The sequence below is a fragment of the Meles meles genome, chromosome 20 (genome assembly GCF_922984935.1).
Source record: "Meles meles chromosome 20, mMelMel3.1 paternal haplotype, whole genome shotgun sequence".
Taxonomy (NCBI): Eukaryota; Metazoa; Chordata; class Mammalia; order Carnivora; family Mustelidae; genus Meles; species Meles meles.
In genome coordinates, this window is record NC_060085.1 from 45,976,532 (window position 1) to 45,997,293 (window position 20,762).

The 20,762-nt window shown below is 38.2% G+C and overlaps 1 protein-coding gene across 3 annotated transcripts in view; it reads left to right on the forward strand.

The window, feature by feature from the left end:
• CNTN4 (contactin 4) overlaps positions 1–20,762 on the forward strand; it is a 961,173-nt gene that overhangs the window by 820,500 nt on the left and 119,911 nt on the right. For all 3 annotated transcript variants that reach the window (XM_045992257.1, XM_045992258.1, XM_045992259.1), the window contains one exon: positions 6,736–6,886. In XM_045992257.1, the coding sequence (XP_045848213.1) occupies positions 6,736–6,886 (151 nt within the window). The remainder of the gene's footprint in view (positions 1–6,735; positions 6,887–20,762) is intronic.

Here is a 20,762-nt window from a genome sequence, read left to right on the forward strand (position 1 = left end):
TTCAGGTCCCACAGGTCTGGAATCTGCTTTGTAAATCCCTTTGTTACCCAATCTTAAGCTATCAGAGGAGAGTAGCTTTCTAACTTACAAAAAACCAGTGGGAGTTGGAGAGCAGAATATTGACTAGGCTGTTCTCTTTTTATCACCACTGTACATACAGTTAATCCATGTTTCCATTGTTGAACCCAGTATTGACAGAAGCTCTGTCAATCATGTGAGACGATTTCTAAGAAATAAAGCATTTGCCCGAGAGAGATTCCAGCTTTTTTTTTTTTTCAACATTACCAGATAGCGGTTCTTCTAGGTTTCTTTTTTTTTTTTTTTAATTTTATTTATTTATTTGACAGAGATCACAAGTAGGCAGAGAGGCAGGCAGAGAGAAAGGAGGAAGCAGGCTTCCTGCTGAGCAGAGAGCCCAATGTGGGGCTGGATCCCAGGACCCTGGGATCATGACCTGAGCTAAAGGCAGAGGCTTTAACCCACTGAGCCACCCAGGCGCCCCTCTTCTAGGTTTCTGAAGAAATTAATTTTATACTTAATGTGAGGCAGGCATGAAGCCTTTTGAATGTGGTTGAAAGTGAACACAGCACAAAGGCAATATCTGTGTTCTCTTTCCATGTTAAAAAACACTTCAGTAAGGAGTTTTGGAAGGAACATGATAAGCAAGAAATCATTCACTGCCGGATAACATAAACATTGCTTATCCACACTGAAGGTTTCTCTTGAGCCTGCGTGTCTAGGGCAGGGCAAGACTCACAGAGTCTTAGGTAACAAAATGAAACAATCAAAGGAGATGCAAGGGTGTCGAAATTCCTGTCTTCCTGGCCCTGGGTTGGTTGTTTGAGAGTGCCTGGGGAGGAAAGAGGAGACCATGATACTGCTTCAGAGAAAGGCTCAAAACTGGGGAAAGCTGAACTCCCAGGGCCCACGTGACCTGTTACCATCCCGTAAGTGTGTTTGGGGAGAAGTGAGGAAGGGAAGTTATGTGCTGGAGCTAGCTCCTACTGACAGTAGCTGAATCTATGTATCCTTCAGCTCTGAATGCATTGACTTCTTCTTGGTAACTTGAAATTGGCCATGATGGAAGTATTTACACCACAGAAATTGGGGAGCACTAAAAGCTAAGTTCTTTGGTGTATTGTTTTGAGAGCCATTTCATAATCTACCATCACACCAGTAGTTACAGAGTGGTTTAAGAGTATAAACAGCCCAGACAGTTTCTCTTGGGCAATTCTACTTTATTATACTAAGTCCCAATTCCAGGAAGGCTGAAGTATCCTGTAAGTCTGAGAAGCCATCTACAACCCCCCCTTGGAGGAAAGAAAGGGATGTGGTATCCAGGCAAAGCATCATGAGAAGAGACTTCTCTATTTTGAACTGAACTCTGAATTCTCTCCTACAACATACATTTATTCAACAAATACCAATTAAATATCTACTTTGTGCCCAACACTGGGCTCAGTAAGGGTTCTATAGATCCATAATACATAGTCTCTGCCTTCAAGACACTGATGATCTAAGGATTGCTAATAATAAATGCTACCACTTCTTCTTAACCACTGCAATACTATGATTCTTTCTACCACATTCAAATGTCTCTCTTTTGTTCATTCAACAAACATTTCTATCTCCTAACAAAGTTACAATCAAATAGGGCATTACAGTACTATACACTACTTGTCTAACCAAGGACAGGCATCTGTATAAGGGTTTAGGACACTGTGCCTAATGTAATAAAATATCACTAATTTGGACTTATATAAGGAGGTCAGAGTGATTACAGATATTTAAAAATGCATACTGTCTTAAATAGGGTAGCTCAAAGGTGGTTAACAAGGATTTAGCCGCTGAAGCTCTTAAAACATGTAAGAATGATTTCTAGTCAACATGTTAATCACTGTATGTAAGATAAAATCTTCCAAAATGGCTTTAAAATGTCTTGCTTGGAATAAGAAAAAAATTTTCCACCCAAGTCTCCACAATTAATTTTTGGCTTTTCAAGCCTTTTATAAAAAGAAAAAAGGCTAAGCCTGAGCCTAGTTGTTGGCAGAGAAACTGTTGAGAGATCTTGAAATGGTTCCCGTGCTCAAAAGTATTTGTCAGTTACCATAGTGCCTGAAACGCCAACATTAAGGAACTATTTTCACTTATAACTGAATGGATGAGATACCACTACTCAGCAATAAAAAAGAATTAACTGTTGATACACACAACTGAGATGGATCTCAAGAGCATTGGGCAGAGTAAAAATATATATATGTATCTGAAAAGGTCACATACTATGCAATTTTATATATAAAATATTCTCCCAAAATGACAAAACTATAGAGATGGAGAATAGATTAGTGGTTTCTAGACATTAGGGAGAATTCAGCAGGAGGGAGCTGGATGTGGCTATAAAAGGTGCCTGAGAAAAATCTTTGTGATGATGGAATACTTCTGTGTCTTGATTTCAGTGGTAGTTATTCAAGTCTGCACAGGTGATAAAATAACACAGAACTAAAGACACACGTTGTACCAATGATCACTTTCCTTATTTTGATGTTGTAGAATGCTCACATAGGGTATAATCAATTGTTAGGAGAAAGTAAATGAAATATACAGGACCTCTCTATCTTTGTGACTATACATCTATAATTATTTCAAAATTTAAAAAAAAAATTCTAACCACAATAAGTTTATTTGTATCTAAAAAGCACTCCTATATTTCAGCATAAAGTCCCCTAATAATGGTGGTGGTGGTAGTGGAGATAGCAGAGGAGGAGTAGGAATGAAGCAAATATCGGGCTAAGTACTTAATATACAATACATTTATCATTTCATCCATTCTTCAAAACAACCTTGTGACTGTAAATATTATTACTTTTCTTTTATAATAACCTTCCCAAAGGAGCAGGAATCCATAAACATAAAAACAGTAGGAGGAGACCCAGGTAAGCAGGACATTCAATATATTCAACCAAAACAAGCAGGGCACAGCTATGAGGAGCTTAAAAGGGACACATCATGCTGATATTAGAAGACAGAAATCTTACTTCAGAGTTTGTTGAGTCTTCTTGCGAATGTCATCCCTGGTCAGAGAGGGCTGGTTTTGAATCCACCATTCTGAAATGATGGACCTAGAAAGACGATTCCCACTGTAAGCAGCCTTCTAGTTATCTACTCAGCAAGCCAGAAAAATCTTGGGGTTTTAAACACTGACACCAGCATTTTCTCTTCAGTGGTGAAAACATTTGAATGGATGAATTCACTCTAGGTTTATTTTTATGGAATGATGAGGTGATAGTTAAAGATAATAAAGTTTTAAATAGTCAAGACTTCCGAACTTCCAGAAGGGCCAGACGCAAGAGTCTCCATCCACTGGCAATGTTGCTAGTGATGTTTCTACAGACTAAGTGCAGTCGAACTGTATGCAGAATTATCCTTTCCTCTTCAATAATGAAAAGCACATTCACACGTTTCCCAAATGTTACTCCCTCTGCACATCTAGTCAAGGAGTTATCACCCTTGCTCTCTCTCTTGAGAAATGACACTAAGTCACAAAACTTTTGTTTTCAAGGGTTCTGTTAGCTACTTTAAATACCCTTGACATGTGACCAAGAGTCATTTAATTCAGTAAAACCAAACAGTTGAGAATTACAGAGAGAACTTCTAACTGGATGCTTCTCATAGATCATGTAATGTTAATGAATTAAAGATCGTTGATAAATAATAAAAAGTCGCATTTTCCAAATGAAAGAGGTCCTGTAACCTGACTCATTCCAACACTGAGAGAGCAGTGCCCTCTAGTAGTTGATGTAAGAAATATTATCCTCTAAGTGCGTTAGATTTAGCAAATGAGGATCCCCCAGTATCTGAGCGACTCTCAGATTCAAATGGGTAATTTGACAATTGGTTTTACCTTTTCTGAGCTGTTAAGAACCTACTGAAGTTTCACCTTCGATGTGTACTAAATTTTTAAGTGCCAGCAAAGGTTGGGTTCTAATAGTGCTCTACTGAGGACCTTACCAGTAACTTTTAAAACCTAATTTCTCTGTGAATGTCAAATTTAATGGACTCCTTTCACTTAAATACAAGGTACAGACAGAAAAAAAACATCATTCCATACACTTAAGGGCATCTTAGGTGCAACAGATGGTCACAAAATGGCACAATGTTAACAAAACCATTAATGGGTCAAGTATTCACAAACTGATGAAGTTTTGACAATTTTGCCCTAGAAAGCACTGCAGCTTAATGTGGAAGCTGATAGATTTGCAGGGTTAAATAACGGTAGAGGTAAATTAAGCAAATTAAGTAAACAAAGGGGAGAGATTTGAATTTATAATTCCATTTTTATTAATGAAAGATATTCAAAGCCACTCTTATCACTAGGATATCCACAAGATAATATGCAAGTAAACAGTACAGTGAAAATGCTTCTGAAACTGGAATGTGTGTTTTCTGTCTTCTGTGAGGCTGATATCATGCTATTTCAAATCTCGTAAAAGCAATATATAGTTTTTTGACAAATACACCCATGTGTTGTGCACAGTTTGATTTATGTAAACTCATTTCAAATGCAATTTCAGAATTCCTCCTGAACAGATGAAAAATGTCTGCGTAAAGTGATAAAAATGTGTGTGTAGAAAGATACAGTTTTAAGAAGGGATTTTTATATGATACAGCTTTGTAACTCGATTTCACAAAATACTCTTTTTCAAAAACTTCTAGAAATTTGTGGGTTTTTTTTTTTACATTAATGTGTCAGTTCAGGTGTTTAAGATGAGAATGAGGCTGTTGTGTTACAGAATCCTTTCTGAGTTGCATATTAGCATGTATGGGAGTGGTAAATGGGGGAATAATGCCAGTAGAACATAAATGCTGGCTTTGTTCATGTATTTCATACATGGCAGCAGTCAAACACAGAGCCCACTGATTCAAATCAACACAGTATCCCAGGCAAAACGATGTTGCCCACCATTCCCCTCACCTACATTCTTCCTGTTGGCTTAGTTTGACCAGGTGACATGACAGTGCTGATAGCATGGTTCTCCTAAGGCTTCCCGCAGACTTTGCTTTGTTACAAAGTCTTTCCAGTTTTGTTTGCTTGAGCTGAGCAATCTCAACTCTTCCTTCTGTCTTTCATCAAGCTGTCTTCACACACACGTACAATTCACACACATATGTTCTGCATTTTTTGTGGTATTTATTAGGGATTTCACTTGTCTTTTTAATCATGCCAATATATTTATTCAAGGGGTGGTCAGGTGTTTCTTTAATAGTGTGGTGTTACATAAATATTGAGTAGGTCTGTCCTGACCCTATCTTTTTCATAATCCTATAATTTTTATTATGTGATTTTGCAGATCATACTAGGGATGATTTATTTCATTACAGCAGCAACATCAGTAACAACTTGCAGGTTACTTATTAATTGTACTTATCATAATAGAATTATGCTCCAAGTTGTAGACTGCCCTCACGAATCCAAGGTACAGAGATATATATCAACTGCCTACTAAATTCATCTACTTAATTTCACCTTTGCATAGTAAAACCAGCTCCAGTCATACATTGCATCACCCCTTTAAAAAACATAATTCCCACTTTTATTTCCTTCTAGACAATTACTGAAAATATTTCCACAACAAAAGCACTTAATAAAACTTTAACTTGCTTTCACTGAAGCTTATTTTTATTTTTTTTATATGTATATCACTAGTACCTGGTTTGGTTGCGATTAAGAAATTGACTCCCATTCTCCCTACCCACATACGTGTATGCTCACTCTCTGTCCTCATTTAAGTAATTTGTGGTATTTAAATTTCACATTCAACATGATCTAAAATCTTAGATTCCAGTAGGTCAAGCTGCTGGGAGTCGGGGATTTTAAATATAGTGAAATTAAGATTCCAAGAGGTGAATCCCGCCTCAAAAGAGATCTTAGGTCACAGTAATTTAATTAACTCAGAAGGAAATGGAGATTTTTTTCAGAAAGGCATCTTTTAAATTCCTTCTGAGAGGATACAAATATGTATCTATTATTTTAGGAAAGCAGTCATTCTTTAACATTATCTTCGTATAACCACCTGAGTTATAAAATGAATTTAAAACACTCATAGTGAGCATGGAATTGAGTTTTCTAAGAGCAAGCCCCAGTTTATCCTGCATGAGCCAAACATTGCATTAGGCAACAGTAGCGGAAAGCTGGAGAAAGCCCTTGTTTTTAAGTAGAAGCTCAGAGGGCGATGATAGAGACATTTCGGCATGTTCTCTCACGGAGACATGCACAGAGTACTAAAGGACAGAGCAGAGGCAGAAACTGTTATCAAAGAAGGAATGCTTTAACCTCCATAATCAGAAAAATGCCTTGTGGATTTTCTTATTTATCGTCTCTTATGTGTCCCTGAAATTTTAAAATCTTTATTCACTTGAACATGAAATAATTTTTTGAGTCTCTGAATAGAGTGATAGAATGTTCTGTATCTTGATCTTCTTAGTGTACTATGCCCAATTCATCAGCTGTACACTTGAAACTGGAGCATTTTACCACATATAAATTAACCTCAATTTTTAATAAACCCATCAAAATGTACAGTGCTACTCTTTTTACTTTAGAAAAAATTTAACCTCTTCCCTTTGATGCCCAAGGCAACAATAAATACATTGTAGAAAGAAAAAGGCTAAAGCATGATCTAGTGTTTTTTTTTTTTCTTCCATAATAATTATTTTATTTTCTGTATTCTCTTCCAGCTGTGGGTCCGGATTTTTCGAGAACCCTCTTAAAAAGAGTAACTCTTGTCAAAGTGGGAGGTGAAGTTGTCATTGAGTGTAAGCCAAAAGCTTCTCCTAAACCTGTCTACACCTGGAAGAAAGGAAGGGACATATTAAGAGAAAATGAAAGGTATTATCTTGAGATATTTTTAATAATTGATTAATTTATTTGTCTGTTATTAATAGTTCTAGAGGGAGAAATTTACCATCTGCTGTTGATGGACTAAATGTTAATCAAAGATCTGAAGTTTTGGAAGAGTGTGGAATTAAAATTAGCTGGTCTCTCTAATCCTTCTTGTTATATTAAGATTCTCCAAAACCCTCCCTGCAAAGAGAGATTTCATGATCCCTGTTGACTGTCAGAGCTGCTCAAAGGTGAGCAGCTGGAAAAACCTTCCTTTAATTTTAGCCTAAAAATTATTTGTTGATTCACTCACTTTTCTCCATATTACTTGTTTTTCCTAAAACAAAGAAATCCAGTGTGTCTTTGCTGTGACAACTTCTCAAATATTTGGCAATGGCTGTTATGTCTCAATAGTTTCTTCTTTTTTTTTTTGAGGCTAAATATTACTAATTCCAAAACTCATTCTGCATATAACGTAGTTGTGATTATTTTAGTGACATCTTTTTGAAACAAGTTATTTTTTCTTTCTGACATATAAACTCCTGTGTATTTCCTTTTATATGTGAATTACACTTAGAATGCCTGCTGTTTATACAGTGTAAATATATATATGGGTTGTTTGGGGTTTTAGGTCAAATTACACCAAATGGCAGGTACCTGTAAGACCTTTTCTTGGCTGTCACCCCTATAAAACATCCCCCATCCCTTTCTGTAATCTACTCAATCTGTTGGAAAATGGTAATTATGTGTGAGTCTATGTCAGAGCATTTACTTGCTGTATACATAATGATTTTAATTGATGCTAAAGGTCAAGTACTTGAGGTTCCAAAGTGGAAGCCTGTAAAAATGTATCCGTATCTACCCTTTACACCTGTACACCTTTGGATTTGCATATGCAAATTAGATCTTTGCGCTGATGATGTTGTGCTTATTAATGATTTTTGCAAACAAACTTGATACGGTTTATAGATGGTGTATTCATACACATATTAAATTCATAATATATATCCTTCCTGATTTCTGTTATATAAAGGAAGCAACGTATTTCACTGTATATTGGCATGGTGTTCAAATTTAAAGACATACTTGGAGCTTGAGAGGACAGGTTCTTATTTTGTAACCTGAGGGTTTATTTCCTGTTTTACCTCAATATTTCCCCGAAGGTGGTATGTAAGATTACTTTTAATAATTATGCATTTATTTTGTTTATTAAAATACAGTTGAAATATAACTAATATGTACCACATATAATGCTTAGACTAAGGGTACATTGTAAATTTTTAGTTTCACAATGATATAAAGAAAAAGTACTTTTTTTCTTTTTTTTTTTTTTTGTACTTTAAAATAATACAGGTCATAGACAGACTTGTCAAAATCCACGAATAAATCAAGTTAGAGTAAGATTACTGTAACAAACAACCTACAGTGATTTAAAACAACAGAAGTCTATTTGTAATTCACACTGCATGTCCCTCAGGGGTCTGAGGGTGGCTTTGCTGCCCTCAACAGCCAAGGCTGGTAGAGTAACTTCCTCCACAACATCAGTATTGCAGAAGGGAAAGAGACTGGCCGAACATGTACTTAAAGCTTTTGCCCAGACGCCAAACACTTCACTTTCACTCATGTTTCATTAGCCAAAAGAAGTCACATGGCTCTTCAAAAGTTCACTTCGGCAAGGAAATACAATCTTAGTATGTGCCTAGGGGGAAAAAAATGATGACGTAATATTTTGAACAGTATTAATGATTACTTACCACTGCTATAGCTTAACCATTGTTATATACTGATCAGATTACCTTTGGGAAAATGGTATATCAATATCAAGAACTCTACCTAACAAGTGAATTTCATAGATTGTTTCTACCACTTGACATCCCACAAAGCTTGTCTCTCTCCAGTTCTCATTCTTCCTCCTACTGATTTGATTAATAGGGTTCACATATTGCTTCAGCATTTATATTAACTTGATTAATTTTTTCAGCATTTATATGGCACTAAAGATGTATTTAACCAAGTCTCTCTCTTTTTCACCTCCACCGCCTGAGTCACCAGGCAAGACCCTAACTCTCAGTATTAGCACTTCCTTCTCCACATGGGTGCTGTGATCTCACAGCTCTGCTCCTTCCTCCTGCCTCACTCAGATTGTATTAAGCAGACAGACTGATGTGGGTAATGTATATGAGTCCCCAAGCTGGCCAGGGGTAACATTAAGGGAAATGATGGTGTGCTACATCCAAGAGACACACCTGCCACTAAATTGGAACATTATTGCTGCCATATGGAGATGCCGGTCAGCTGCCTCCCTATCTTTCCATTCTTCAAGAGAAGCTAGAAATCGGGGCCTTTATTTGAACTCTCTTAACTTTTAAATGTCAGCAACTCATTTTTTATAATTGTAATGTTATTAAAACATGGATCCATACACCAAGTTTATTCCATGAGTCACTGGATTTTAACTTCTGAGAAAGATATAAACTCAGTTGTATATCTCATAATTTCTAAAAAGCATGAAAAATAGAAAAGATTTTAATGTTTTCTCACTGGAAGAGGAAAAATTTTGTCATTTTTCTCCCTTTTTTTCTGGTAAAATAGAAAGACAATTAAGTGGATGAGCAAAACAAATCATGAGTGAAAAATTTTAGAACTCCTATTTTAGGAAAAGATTGACATTTTTAGACCAACACAAAAGGCACACTTCTTTTTTCCCAGTGCTGAGTTATAGTTTCTAGTACACGAATTTGTTAGCCCTAATTCTCTTTTGAGATGTGGAATCTTAAGAATCAAAGGGCAAACCTTTAACCTTTGAGTAAAAAGTTACTAATAACCTAAGTACAAAGTACTCGTACAGTGTTTTGGTGAAACAGAACTTTATGGTCATGCACCCCTTTCTAGTAATATTCTCCCCAGAGTCTGTGTTTAGACTGATTTTGCCAAACACTATTTAGTAAATGAACTCTAACTTTTGTCTTAACTAACCAACTGCCTACACGCGAATTTATAATGAAAGGATATGAAGCAACAGTTTTAAGTTTTTATCTTATGGTGGTATTATAGTTATCCCAGGGGATATAGACTGAGAAAGATTGGTTTAATGTAACATGTGAACTATTTAAAAATTATGTTTGTATGTACTTATTTTGGTTTGTCATACCTTTAGAAATTTAAAGAATATTCACAGTAGCCCTCTCTATGCAATGCATTTAAATGAAAGATTTAATTTTTAACTTTTATAGCTTTGTAATTATGTACATAAAACATTTCTTTTTGTCTTTTACACATTTCCAGCTACCAGAGTTTAGGCAATATCAGATATTTAAAACAGGTATGACCTGTCACAAAGCCCAAGTACTTGAGTCTTCAGGAAATACCTATTGTTACCATCAAAGCAGCAAGATTATGTGGATTGAGTGAGCAAAGAAGTCAACTAACTGAATAAAGTTGATAATTTTGTTTACCTTTAGTTTCTAGATAGAAGGCACTTGAAACAGATGAGATTGAAGTTGATTAGAAACAAAACATCTGAGTACAAAAGTAGCAGAATCATTGATAAAAACCTAGGATCCTGGAATTGTAAGGAGTCTGAAACCATGTTTCAACCACAATGGGCTCTTTTGGCATAAGTGACAGAAACCCAGGTCATGACTGGCTTCAGTACTTTGGCTCATGCGTCTGAGAAGGACAGGGATGGCCTGACTGAAGGTGCAGCAGGGCTCAGGAGCTCACACAGGGGCATCAGAACTCTGGCTCTCTTCATCTGTCACCAGCCCTGCCTTCCGTCTTGACTCCACCTTCTAAAAGGCTCTCCTCTCCTGGGACTAGGACGGCTGTCAGCAGCCCCAGGCTGCCTTCTTTTCTAGCTTCTCATAACAATTCTAGAATCAGTTTTCATGTAATTAAATAAACCTGCTTTGGTCAGTGTTCTCCCCTGATCCAAGTATATTCAGGGAGGACGTAATGCCCTGTGTAGGAGAATGTGATTCACTGATCCTCAGAGAGCACATGGGGAAGCTCCACTTTAAACCACATGGACTGAGAAGGGTTCCCCCAAAGAAATGTAAGGTTCCTTCTACCAGAGCAAGAGTAAATGAATGCTGAACAGACAACAGTGCCAAATTTCTGCTATAGTCACAGAACCCATCTTCCAGTTCAGGATTAGGGGGCCCCCACAATGGCTGCACTCTTATCCTTCCCTAGCCACCTCTAATGATGGAGACGTAACTAATTATTAAGATTTTTTTCTTCATAAACTATATCCTTGTAACTTTCACTCATTGTGTTTCAATTCACTTTCTGAAGTTATGCTGACAAATCTGATTTTTCTCCACCCCCAGCCCTTCCCTCTATATAAACTGGCAGGCTATAATCCTGCCCTCTTTCATTCTTTTCCAAGCCTACATGTCCCTGATATTGTTCATATGACAGTATTCTCGCATCCTCTCACTATCCTGGTCATTTCTTTCATTGTCTTTCTAAAAGTATGCCACCTAGAATTAAAAGCAGTATTAATAAAGGAAACAAACAACTTTATTTTATCTCTGTAGAAAAGTATGATAATTACTGTTATATGATGTCTCTGAAGAGGAAAAGTTATCTTCAGTGACCTTAGATTAGTAAGGCAGGCAAGTGTATATAATACATCATAGAAAGACCACTCACTCCCAAAGGTTATTTTTAAAAATTATCTTAGTGCTTAAAGGGGTAGATCTAGTTGACTGGAAAATTCACTTAGAGGAAATATTTTACTTCTCACTGAAGCTGAAGAAATGAGCGAAATGTTATTCTCGTTAACTTTGTGTAAATAAAGACTTCTTAGTCTTATTCATGCTTGAGAATTTCTCTCCTCCCTTTTAGACATTAGGCTAATAGATTATGTCAAGCTAATGGACAATCACCGATATAGATGTGCCACTGAGTGTGGCTGGAAAGAATCTCAAACTTACAGCCTGCATGTCACGGGCATGGTTTCAGAATAGCAGCGTGACTCTTCTGTCAAACTAGCCCATTCCTATTTTGTTCGATGAACGAAGAATGCATTGGGTACTTGCCATATGCTAGCCCCTCTGCTTGGTGCTAGGGATAGAGAGAAAGGGGAGACATAAACCCAGCCCTTAAGATACTCACTAGTGCAGGGACCCAGCAGCAAAATAACAATATGTTTTTCAGTAATCCTAGGGCACATGTTATAAAGGTGATATACTGAGAAGGAACATTGAAAAAATGTAGGCCAACAATAGATTGTGGAGGCCTTACATTTTATATCTACAGAGCTTAGACTTGAACTTGAAGACCCTGGAGAATTGAAGGATTTTATGCAAGCAGTGCACCGTCATACCGTCATGTGAAGGGGTTGCTCTGCCTGCAGTACAGAAAAGAATCAGAGAGGAGCAAGTTTGGAGAGGCAGGCGGACCAATTGCAGGCAACACTGTGGGATGAAAATGAAAAGAACATTGACTTCAGTCTCTTGAGAGTAAAGGAAGGAAGACTGACAGGCTCTTAAAAGGGTAAAATTTGAAAAGATTTAATGATGTCCTAAGTAGAAAGATTGTATGAAGAAAGGGGGTAAAAATGACTCCTGCGATTCTAACATGAGCAGCCGGTGCCCAGTAGGCCAATTGCCTCCACAGTCACTACAAAGAGAGCAAGTCTGAGCGGAGAAAATAAAGAGATTAATATTAACATGTTGAATTTGAAGTGCCTGCAAGTGGAGGTGTCACATTCGAATAAGAATTCCCGTTCAAGTATTGCCTACTCAGAGAAGATTTTCCCTACAAACCCGTTGAAAATTCCCATCCTCTTTACCTGCTTTATATTCTCCGTAGTTCTTATCGTCATCTAACAGACTATGTATTTATGAATTCCAACTCCCTCCACCCAATCAGAATGTAAATTCCACAAGAACAAAAATTTGTGCAGGTGCGTGTGTGTTTGTGTTGCATTTGACTTAAAAAATACAGTATCTTACAGTCCTGGAGATCAAAAGCCTGAAATGGGTCTCATTAGGCTAAAATCATGTGTTCCTTCTGGGAATTTTAGATAGGAATCTATTTCCAGTTTTCCAGACGCCACCTTTGTTTTTCAGCTCATGGCCCCCTTCCTCCATCCTCAAAGCCAACAAAGGTGAATCAAGTTGAGCCTACCCATATCACCTAACTCTGACCTCCTCTTAGGCCTCCCTCTTCTTCCTGTGGTGACACTGGGCCCTTTGAATGTATTTTGTTCCATTCTATAATTGTAGCATCTAGGACAATGCCCAGTATAGAGTAAATACTCAGCAAATGTGTCCAATAGGAACTTGAAATATAGGTCTGAGTTCAGGAGAACAATGAAACCTACATATCACCAGTAGATAAGACGCAATGGAGTGGGTAAATTCATCCAGGCAGAAGTTTGTCAAATAAGAGCATGTGAAGAAACCCTGAGGAACAACCACGTACACAGAATAGTGGAAGCAGAGCCTGATGGAAGGATTAAGAAAGCAGACCCAAAGGTGTAGAAAAACAAATAGAGGAATGTAACAAACAGATACCAAGGGAGCAGAAAGGTTCAAGAAGGAACATGCATTTTGTGCCTTCAAGATATCCAACCAACTAACAGCTCAAAGATGACCACTGGGTTTAGGAACCTTGACATCACCTTGGGCAGAACACTTTCAGACCACTGTGGACCTCTCTTGAAGACAGTATCAACATCTATATTCTTAGGCATTTCTTCACAGACTGTAATATATGTTTATATTACATAAACATCCCCACAGTCTAATCAGATCAAGTCTAGCATTCTATGAGAATATTCAACCCAAATAGGAATAAAATTCATATTCATGTTTCTTGCCTAGAGACACTAAAGTCTGCCTCTGAGGTAAAATTAGATCATGGCCCTAATATGCCTCTTCTCCCAAAGACCTTTGGAAGAGTTGAAATTCATGTAATACATGGAGGCAAATCCCAGCACAGGGCTACAAAACTCCATGCTGTATGTAAAGTGTGAAAGCCTGGTCTGAAGACTCCCAACAGTCTGGGATGCAGAGCAAATGTGATGGCAGGTATTTGCCCAAAAGGCCGATCGAATCCTAGTGTGGAAAGCAGAGTTTATTGCTTCAGGCATTCTGTTTCTCTTCTGGAAGCACAGTGTCTATATATGTGCTCTTAATGAGAAACCTGCATTCAGGATATCTCTTACAGTTGCTGCAGAGCTGTATAGCTCTGTTATTAGGAATTCTGCCCTGGGGAACAATTATGTTATTGCAATAATTAGAGGCAGTTCATCTCCATAATAATGGAAATCCTGCCTTGGAGGCAAAACAACATCAAAGCAACATGAGCATCATTGCTCTAGATAGAATCTGTTGCCTTGCTTATTGGTAGTACTATATCATTTTAATTTTGCATGTGCAGTTATAGAAATAGACAGAGTTTATTCTGCTCTGCAAATGCAGACCTAGAACTTTCCTCTGTTGCCTCAGTTGATCTGTCCTCTAGCCATGGACAAAATAGTTATGACTTTAAGTCCCCTGAAGTACAGTTGCAGAAGAATTTAGAGAGATGTGTTTTTAAACATTTGTAATGATACTAAACCCAGTGGTTTGTAAACCTTTTGGACCTCAGCAGAGTATGTCATGTTGTATTACAGTCAGGGGTTAAACCGATAGCCAAATTCAGGCAGGGTCTACTACTAATGGTTCGACTCATGTGATCATGGTATTGGTTATGCCTCAAGACATGCTGACAAGAGAACTGAATTTTTATGTAGAAGTATCTGAAATAATGTCCCCAATGTAAAGGCAACACTTGATTTAAAAAAAAAAACTTTCCAGGTGTCTCTTACATTAATCCTCTTTTTTGTTAGTCAGTTCTCTGTGTCCCTGTACTCATTTCTATCCTCATTATCTCAAAGTATAGACTTTACAGCTATTAACCTAACCTTTAACTGGTCTATTTGGAATCAGCCCTCACTCTTATCTTCCACAAGATTTGACTTCCTATATCACATCTCTGATAAATTCAATCCAATAAACATTCATCACACAGTTCCTTTATATAAGACGCGTAACCTAATTTAAATTTGGGTTCTTTGGGTGTCATAAAAAAAGGGATGCAATTTTGACAGTGGTTTAAAGGAAAAAGACTTTTCATCTTATTACAGTTATGAATTTTATTTTTAACATTATATAAAATATTATTCCATAGTCTTCAACACACATACACATGTAAGGCAGCCTTTTTTTTTAAGATTTCATTTATTTATTTGACAGACAGATCACAAGTAGGCAGAGAGGCAGGCAGAGAGGGGGGGCGGGGGGGAAGCAGGCTTCCTGCTGAGGAGAGAGCCCCATGCAGGGCTCTATCCCAGGACCCTTAGATCATGACCTGAGTCAAAGGCAGAGACTTTAACCCACTGAGCCACCCAGGTGCCCCACATATAGGTGGTTTTATGTATATGCCTAGAAGGAATTTTACCAAAATGTCAGCAGTGGTTTCCCTGGAAGTTGGGACTATGGACTTTTCTTACTTGCTTCTTCTTTTTCTTTTTCTTTTTCTTTTTTTTTAACATTTTATTTATTTTCCTACTTGCTTCTTTAATCTTCCCCCCTTTCTTTTTTTTTTCTTTTTTCTTTTAAGTTAAAAGTTTTATATTTATGAGTATGATTATTTCATTAATGTTCATTTCCCATAACAGGCTGAAGGGGCTATGAGGAAAGGTGCCATCCATGTGGGTTTGAGCACCCCAGCTTCTGGTAGTGAACCTAAAATACTCTAAACACTCCCTATTTGTGTCTAAACCTTCCCAAATCATCTGATGTTTGAGGGAGACTGGCGGAGAAGTTGGTGGTGGGATATGTAAGTGGAAGGAGTGCAAGAATGAAACATATTCAAACATATTCAAAAGGAAAATAGAGATGAATGAGCAGAGAGAGATGAGGTTATAAATTTTCTTGGACTTAGGCATCAAAAGGTCTTGCATGGAAATCTGAGGAGTTTGCACTTCATTGAGGGGCACAAAGAGTTAGGCAATGATTTTGGCATGCGTCTCCAGGCTTCCTCTTGTTGCTTGTCCTTGATCAGTTGAGTTCGGTGTGTACTCAGGTAGCATGTGTTGTGATTTACTGTGCACCCATCTGGGAAATCACTTGACCTTCCTAGGGCAGTGTTTCTGCATCCCCAAAGTGGAGATCCAGCAGTAGTTTCCACATTCAGGTCTGCAGACCAGAGCTAGGCTGACCGCTGCAGAACCGACAGAGGTACATTTAAAAATGAGAATCACACTCCTCTTCCCTAAACTTTCTGTTTTAGGAATTCTGAGATGAGACCCAGGAACATGAATTTGTCTTTACATTTCCCAGGTGATTCTTTTTTTTTTTAAAGCTTTTTTTTTTTAAAGCTTTTTTTTAAAAAAGATTTTATTTAGTTATTTGACAGACAGAGATCACAAGTAGGCAGAGAGGCAGAGAGAGAGAGGAAGGGAAGCAGGCTCCCCGCTGAGCGGAGAGCCCGATGCAGGGCTCGATCCCAGGACCCTGAGATCATGACCTGAGCCGAAGGCAGCAGCTTAACCCACTGAGCCACCCAGGCGCCCCCCAGGTGATTCTAATTCACAACCAGGTGTGATGCTGTATCAGTAGCTTCCCATCAATCTCAGTACAAATAGCCCATCATGTGACCAGTGAGACACGCCCCCCCCCCCCCCCCCCCCCGCCTCTACTGGTCCAGCCTGACCTCACTCTTCTTCCTGCTTTCTCACTTACTTGCCCTTAGTCTTACTTCTTGAGTCATGTGGACCTCCTGTCACCTCTTCAAATGGCCTTACTCCTCCTACAACAAAGCCTTCAAACACACTGTTGTCTGCCTGAAATGCTCTTACCCAGGACTTGACAAACTATAGCCTACAGGCCAAAATCCAGCCTGCCACCTGTGTTTGCACAGCCTGCAAGCTGAGAATGGTTTTCCATTTTTAAATGCTAGGAAATAAATCAAGAGAAAAATAGCATTTTGTGACACATGAAAATTAGATGAAATTCAAATTTCAGCGTCCACAAATAAAGTTCTATTGGACTCAGCCACACTCATTCATTTACAAATTGTCTAGGCTGTTTTTGCACTCTAAGGGCAGGGTTGAACACTTGCAACAGAGACTGCCTGGCCTGCAAAGCCGAAAATATTTGCTTTCTGGCGCTTTACGGAAAAGTTTGCCAGCCCCAAAGCCAACTTATGGAGCATTGCTGACAATACTGGGTATGAAGACATTTTCCTAGGGGCACTTGGGTGGCAGAGTTGGTGAAGCTCCCAGCTCTTGGTTTCAGCTCACGTTGTGATTTCACGGGTCATGAGACTGAGCCCCGCAAGGGGCTCTGCACTCAGCATGGAGTCTGACTGAGTTTCTCTCTCCCTCTCCCTCTGCTCCTCCTCCCTCCCTGAAATAAATAATCTTTTTAAAAAATAAAAATAAATAAAATATCTTCCTAGTGATAGGATCTAGGACCTTCCCTTTGCTTGGTTACTTTTATTTTTATTATTTTGGCTTTATTTTGTTTTGCCATGCCTTTTACTCATCCTTTGTGACTTAACCTTTTATTTCTTTTTTTTGTTTGTTTTGTTTTAATTTAAATTTTAGTTAGTGAACATACAGTGCAATATTGGTTTCCGGAGTGGAATTCAATGATTCATCACTTATAATACCCAGTGCTCTTCACAAGAGCCTTCATTAATACCCATCACTCATCTAACCCATCCCCCACCCACCTCCCTCCATCAACCCTCAGTTTGTTCTCTATCATTAAGAGTCTCCTATGGTTTGTTTCCCCTCTCCATTTTGTCTTCTCCCCCTCCCATATGTTCATCTATTTTCTTTCTTAAATGCCACATATGAATGAGATCATACTTAATCTTTTGATTGAATTACAATTTTCACTGGGTCCTTCTAACAAAATAATGTGGAAATAAATTTGGTTGGAGGCCTGAATGATCTCCCTTCTTTCTCTAGAGCAATGGGCCCCAACTTATGCTAGGAGAACTTCTTTTCATGCCCCCAAAACCTTGACATCCCTGGAGAAATAAGAGTAGGGGGAAGTTTAAAGGTGAAAACACAGAGGGTGAAGGATGTTGGAATGGAGGAGAGTAAAGTATGAACCTGAACCTTTTCCCCAAATTTCTAGAAAACCAATAAAAGAATGAAGGGATGATAGGAAATCTTCATTCTTAGTTGAGAATCTGTGCTCTACATAAGACTGTTTTACATAAGGGTTTTCATTTTAATTTCATGATTATAAAAATTTTAAAAGTCTAGTACAGTTGAGCAAGAAGAGAAGATAGCAATCATGACTTGCTTCCTAGAGTATTATAAAATTCAGCTATTGTGATAATATATACACACATGAAACAACTTGGAAACCATTAGGGAAGTTTAAGTTAACATAACAGAACCTAAACAAAAGTACACAGCAGTGCTTGGGGAACACACAGGGAAGAGACTCTCACAGTCAGGCAGAGTCTGGCAAAATTGGCTTTGAACAGGAAGTGAGTTTAAGCAAGATAAAGTGATAGATTTGTACAAGAAATGAGGTAAGAGAGATCCAGCCAGGTGGAAGACTCGGTATCTATAGAGTTGAGATGGAAGAAATGGAAGAAGAATCAGTAGGGAGATGCTTCAGATTCTTAACAAGATTATGATTAACATTACAAAATAATGCTATTGAATATAAAATAATAGTGACAAAAAACTGTGATTCAGCTTTACTCTGAAGAAGCTCAGAAATCTGTAGCTAGTAAGTCAAAATGAGACTTTGATCTCCTTTTGTGTCCCCAGTGCATTCATGAATAAACCTTGGGCTTTGGGAATCCTTGGGGATTTGGGATACTTATTACTTGGGCTCTTTTCATGTATTTTTTGGTTACTTAGGACCATCACTTTTATCCCATTTGTTAATAATAGTACTAACAGCAACAATACCTAGTTTTTTTTCAGTGTTTATGATACCCTCTGCTAAACACTTCATATATGTTCGTTCTCTTTTAGTCCTCAGAAAAAATCATGAGATCAACCCTTTCGTTAAGCCTATGTTTTAGATAAGAAAACCAAGGCTCAGAGGGGGTATTTATTGGTTGCAAAGTTCAATGGTAGTTTTAGAGAGGGGATTCAAATCCAAATACCACTTATGCCAGGGGTTATGTCTTCACCAGCTTTGCTAGAAGAAGGAACAAGCATTAGATCCTTCTCTCTACTGCAAAGAGCTCATGAAATCTGGTGATACGTTAATAAATTATTAGCAAAACTAAAGCACTGCTTTTGTTACCTCTCTTCTAAAACAGTGGAATATTGCTGGCACCATTTTTTTTTTCCATTTTATTTATTTTTTCAGCGTAACAGTATTCATTGTTTTTGCACAACACCCAGTGCTCCATGCAAAACGTGCCCTCCCTATTACCCACCACCTGTTCCCCCAACCTCCCACCCCTGACCCTTCAAAACCCTCAGGTTGTTTTTCAGAGTCCATAGTCTCTTATGGTTCGCCACCCCTTCCAAATTTTTTTTTTTTAATAAACATATAATGTATTTTTATCTCCAGGGGTACAGGTCTGTGAATCACCAGGTTTACACACTTCACAGCACTCACGATAGCACATACCCTCCCCAATGTCCATAGCCCCCTCCCCCTCTCCCAATCCCACCTCCCCCCAGCAACCCCCAGTTTGTTTTGTGAGATTAAGAGTCATTTATGGTTTGTCTCCCTCCCAATCCCATCTTGTTTCATTTATTCTTCTCCTATCCCCCAACCCCCCATGTTGCTTCTCCATGTCCTCATATCAGGGAGATCATATGATAGTTGTCTTTCTCCGATTGACTCACTTCACTAAGCATGATACGCTCTAGTTCCATCCACGTCGTCGCAAATGGCAAGATTTCATTTCTTTTGATGGCTGCATAGTATTCCATTGTGTATATATACCACATCTTCTTTATCCATTCATCTGTTGATAGACATCTAGGTTCTTTCCATAGCTTGGCTATTGTAGACATTGCTGCTATAAACATTCGGGTACACGTGCCCCTTCAGATCACTATGTTTGTATCTTTAGGGAATACCCAGTAGTGCAATTGCTGGGTCATAGGGTAGTTCTATTTTCAACATTTTGAGGAACCTCCATGCTGTTTTCCAGAGTGGTTGCACCAGCTTGCATTCCCACCAACAGTGTAGGAGGGTTCCCCTTTCTCCGCATCCTCGCCTTGCTGGCACCTTTAATATGGACAAGGTGACTGCCCAGAAGAAGCTTTTACTTTCGTTTCATATTTTTAATAATAAATTGGCAACCTTCAGATCCATGGCTTTATAGTTTCCTGGGAGGAAGGAGGCATGGTCTGATTTCAGGGCTGGGTTAGAACCATCTAAGTCCCTTGGAGAAGAGGTAAATTAAGTCCTTGAACTACCTCAGCAGTGCCTTTGTTCGGAGAAAATAGCTCTGTAGCGTCAAATGGATTTAAGTGATCATGAAAATATTCAAACCAAAGTGGCATGTAATTAAGAGCAATTAGAACTGAAGTGATGTGACTGGATATTAAAACCAGACATGCAGTGTTTGTGCCTTCTCAGTAGACACAAGGCAGATAATTTGGGCTCCTCCTAACTTTGTCGTCTCTAGAAATAAAATCTGCTAGACTGCTCAGATGTATAGATGCTATGTAAATATTGAAGGTCTAGGATCATACACTGTGTTCGACCCTATATTTCTGTTGTATAGTTTTATCCTCATATTTCAGTCATAGATATGCCAGAGTTAATTAGATCTCTACTAGTAAATATCCATCATGGTGTTTCTAAATCCCTTTTGCCAAATGATCTAATTAGAGCAACACTTGGCTCTCTATATAATTACAACATATGGCACCTAG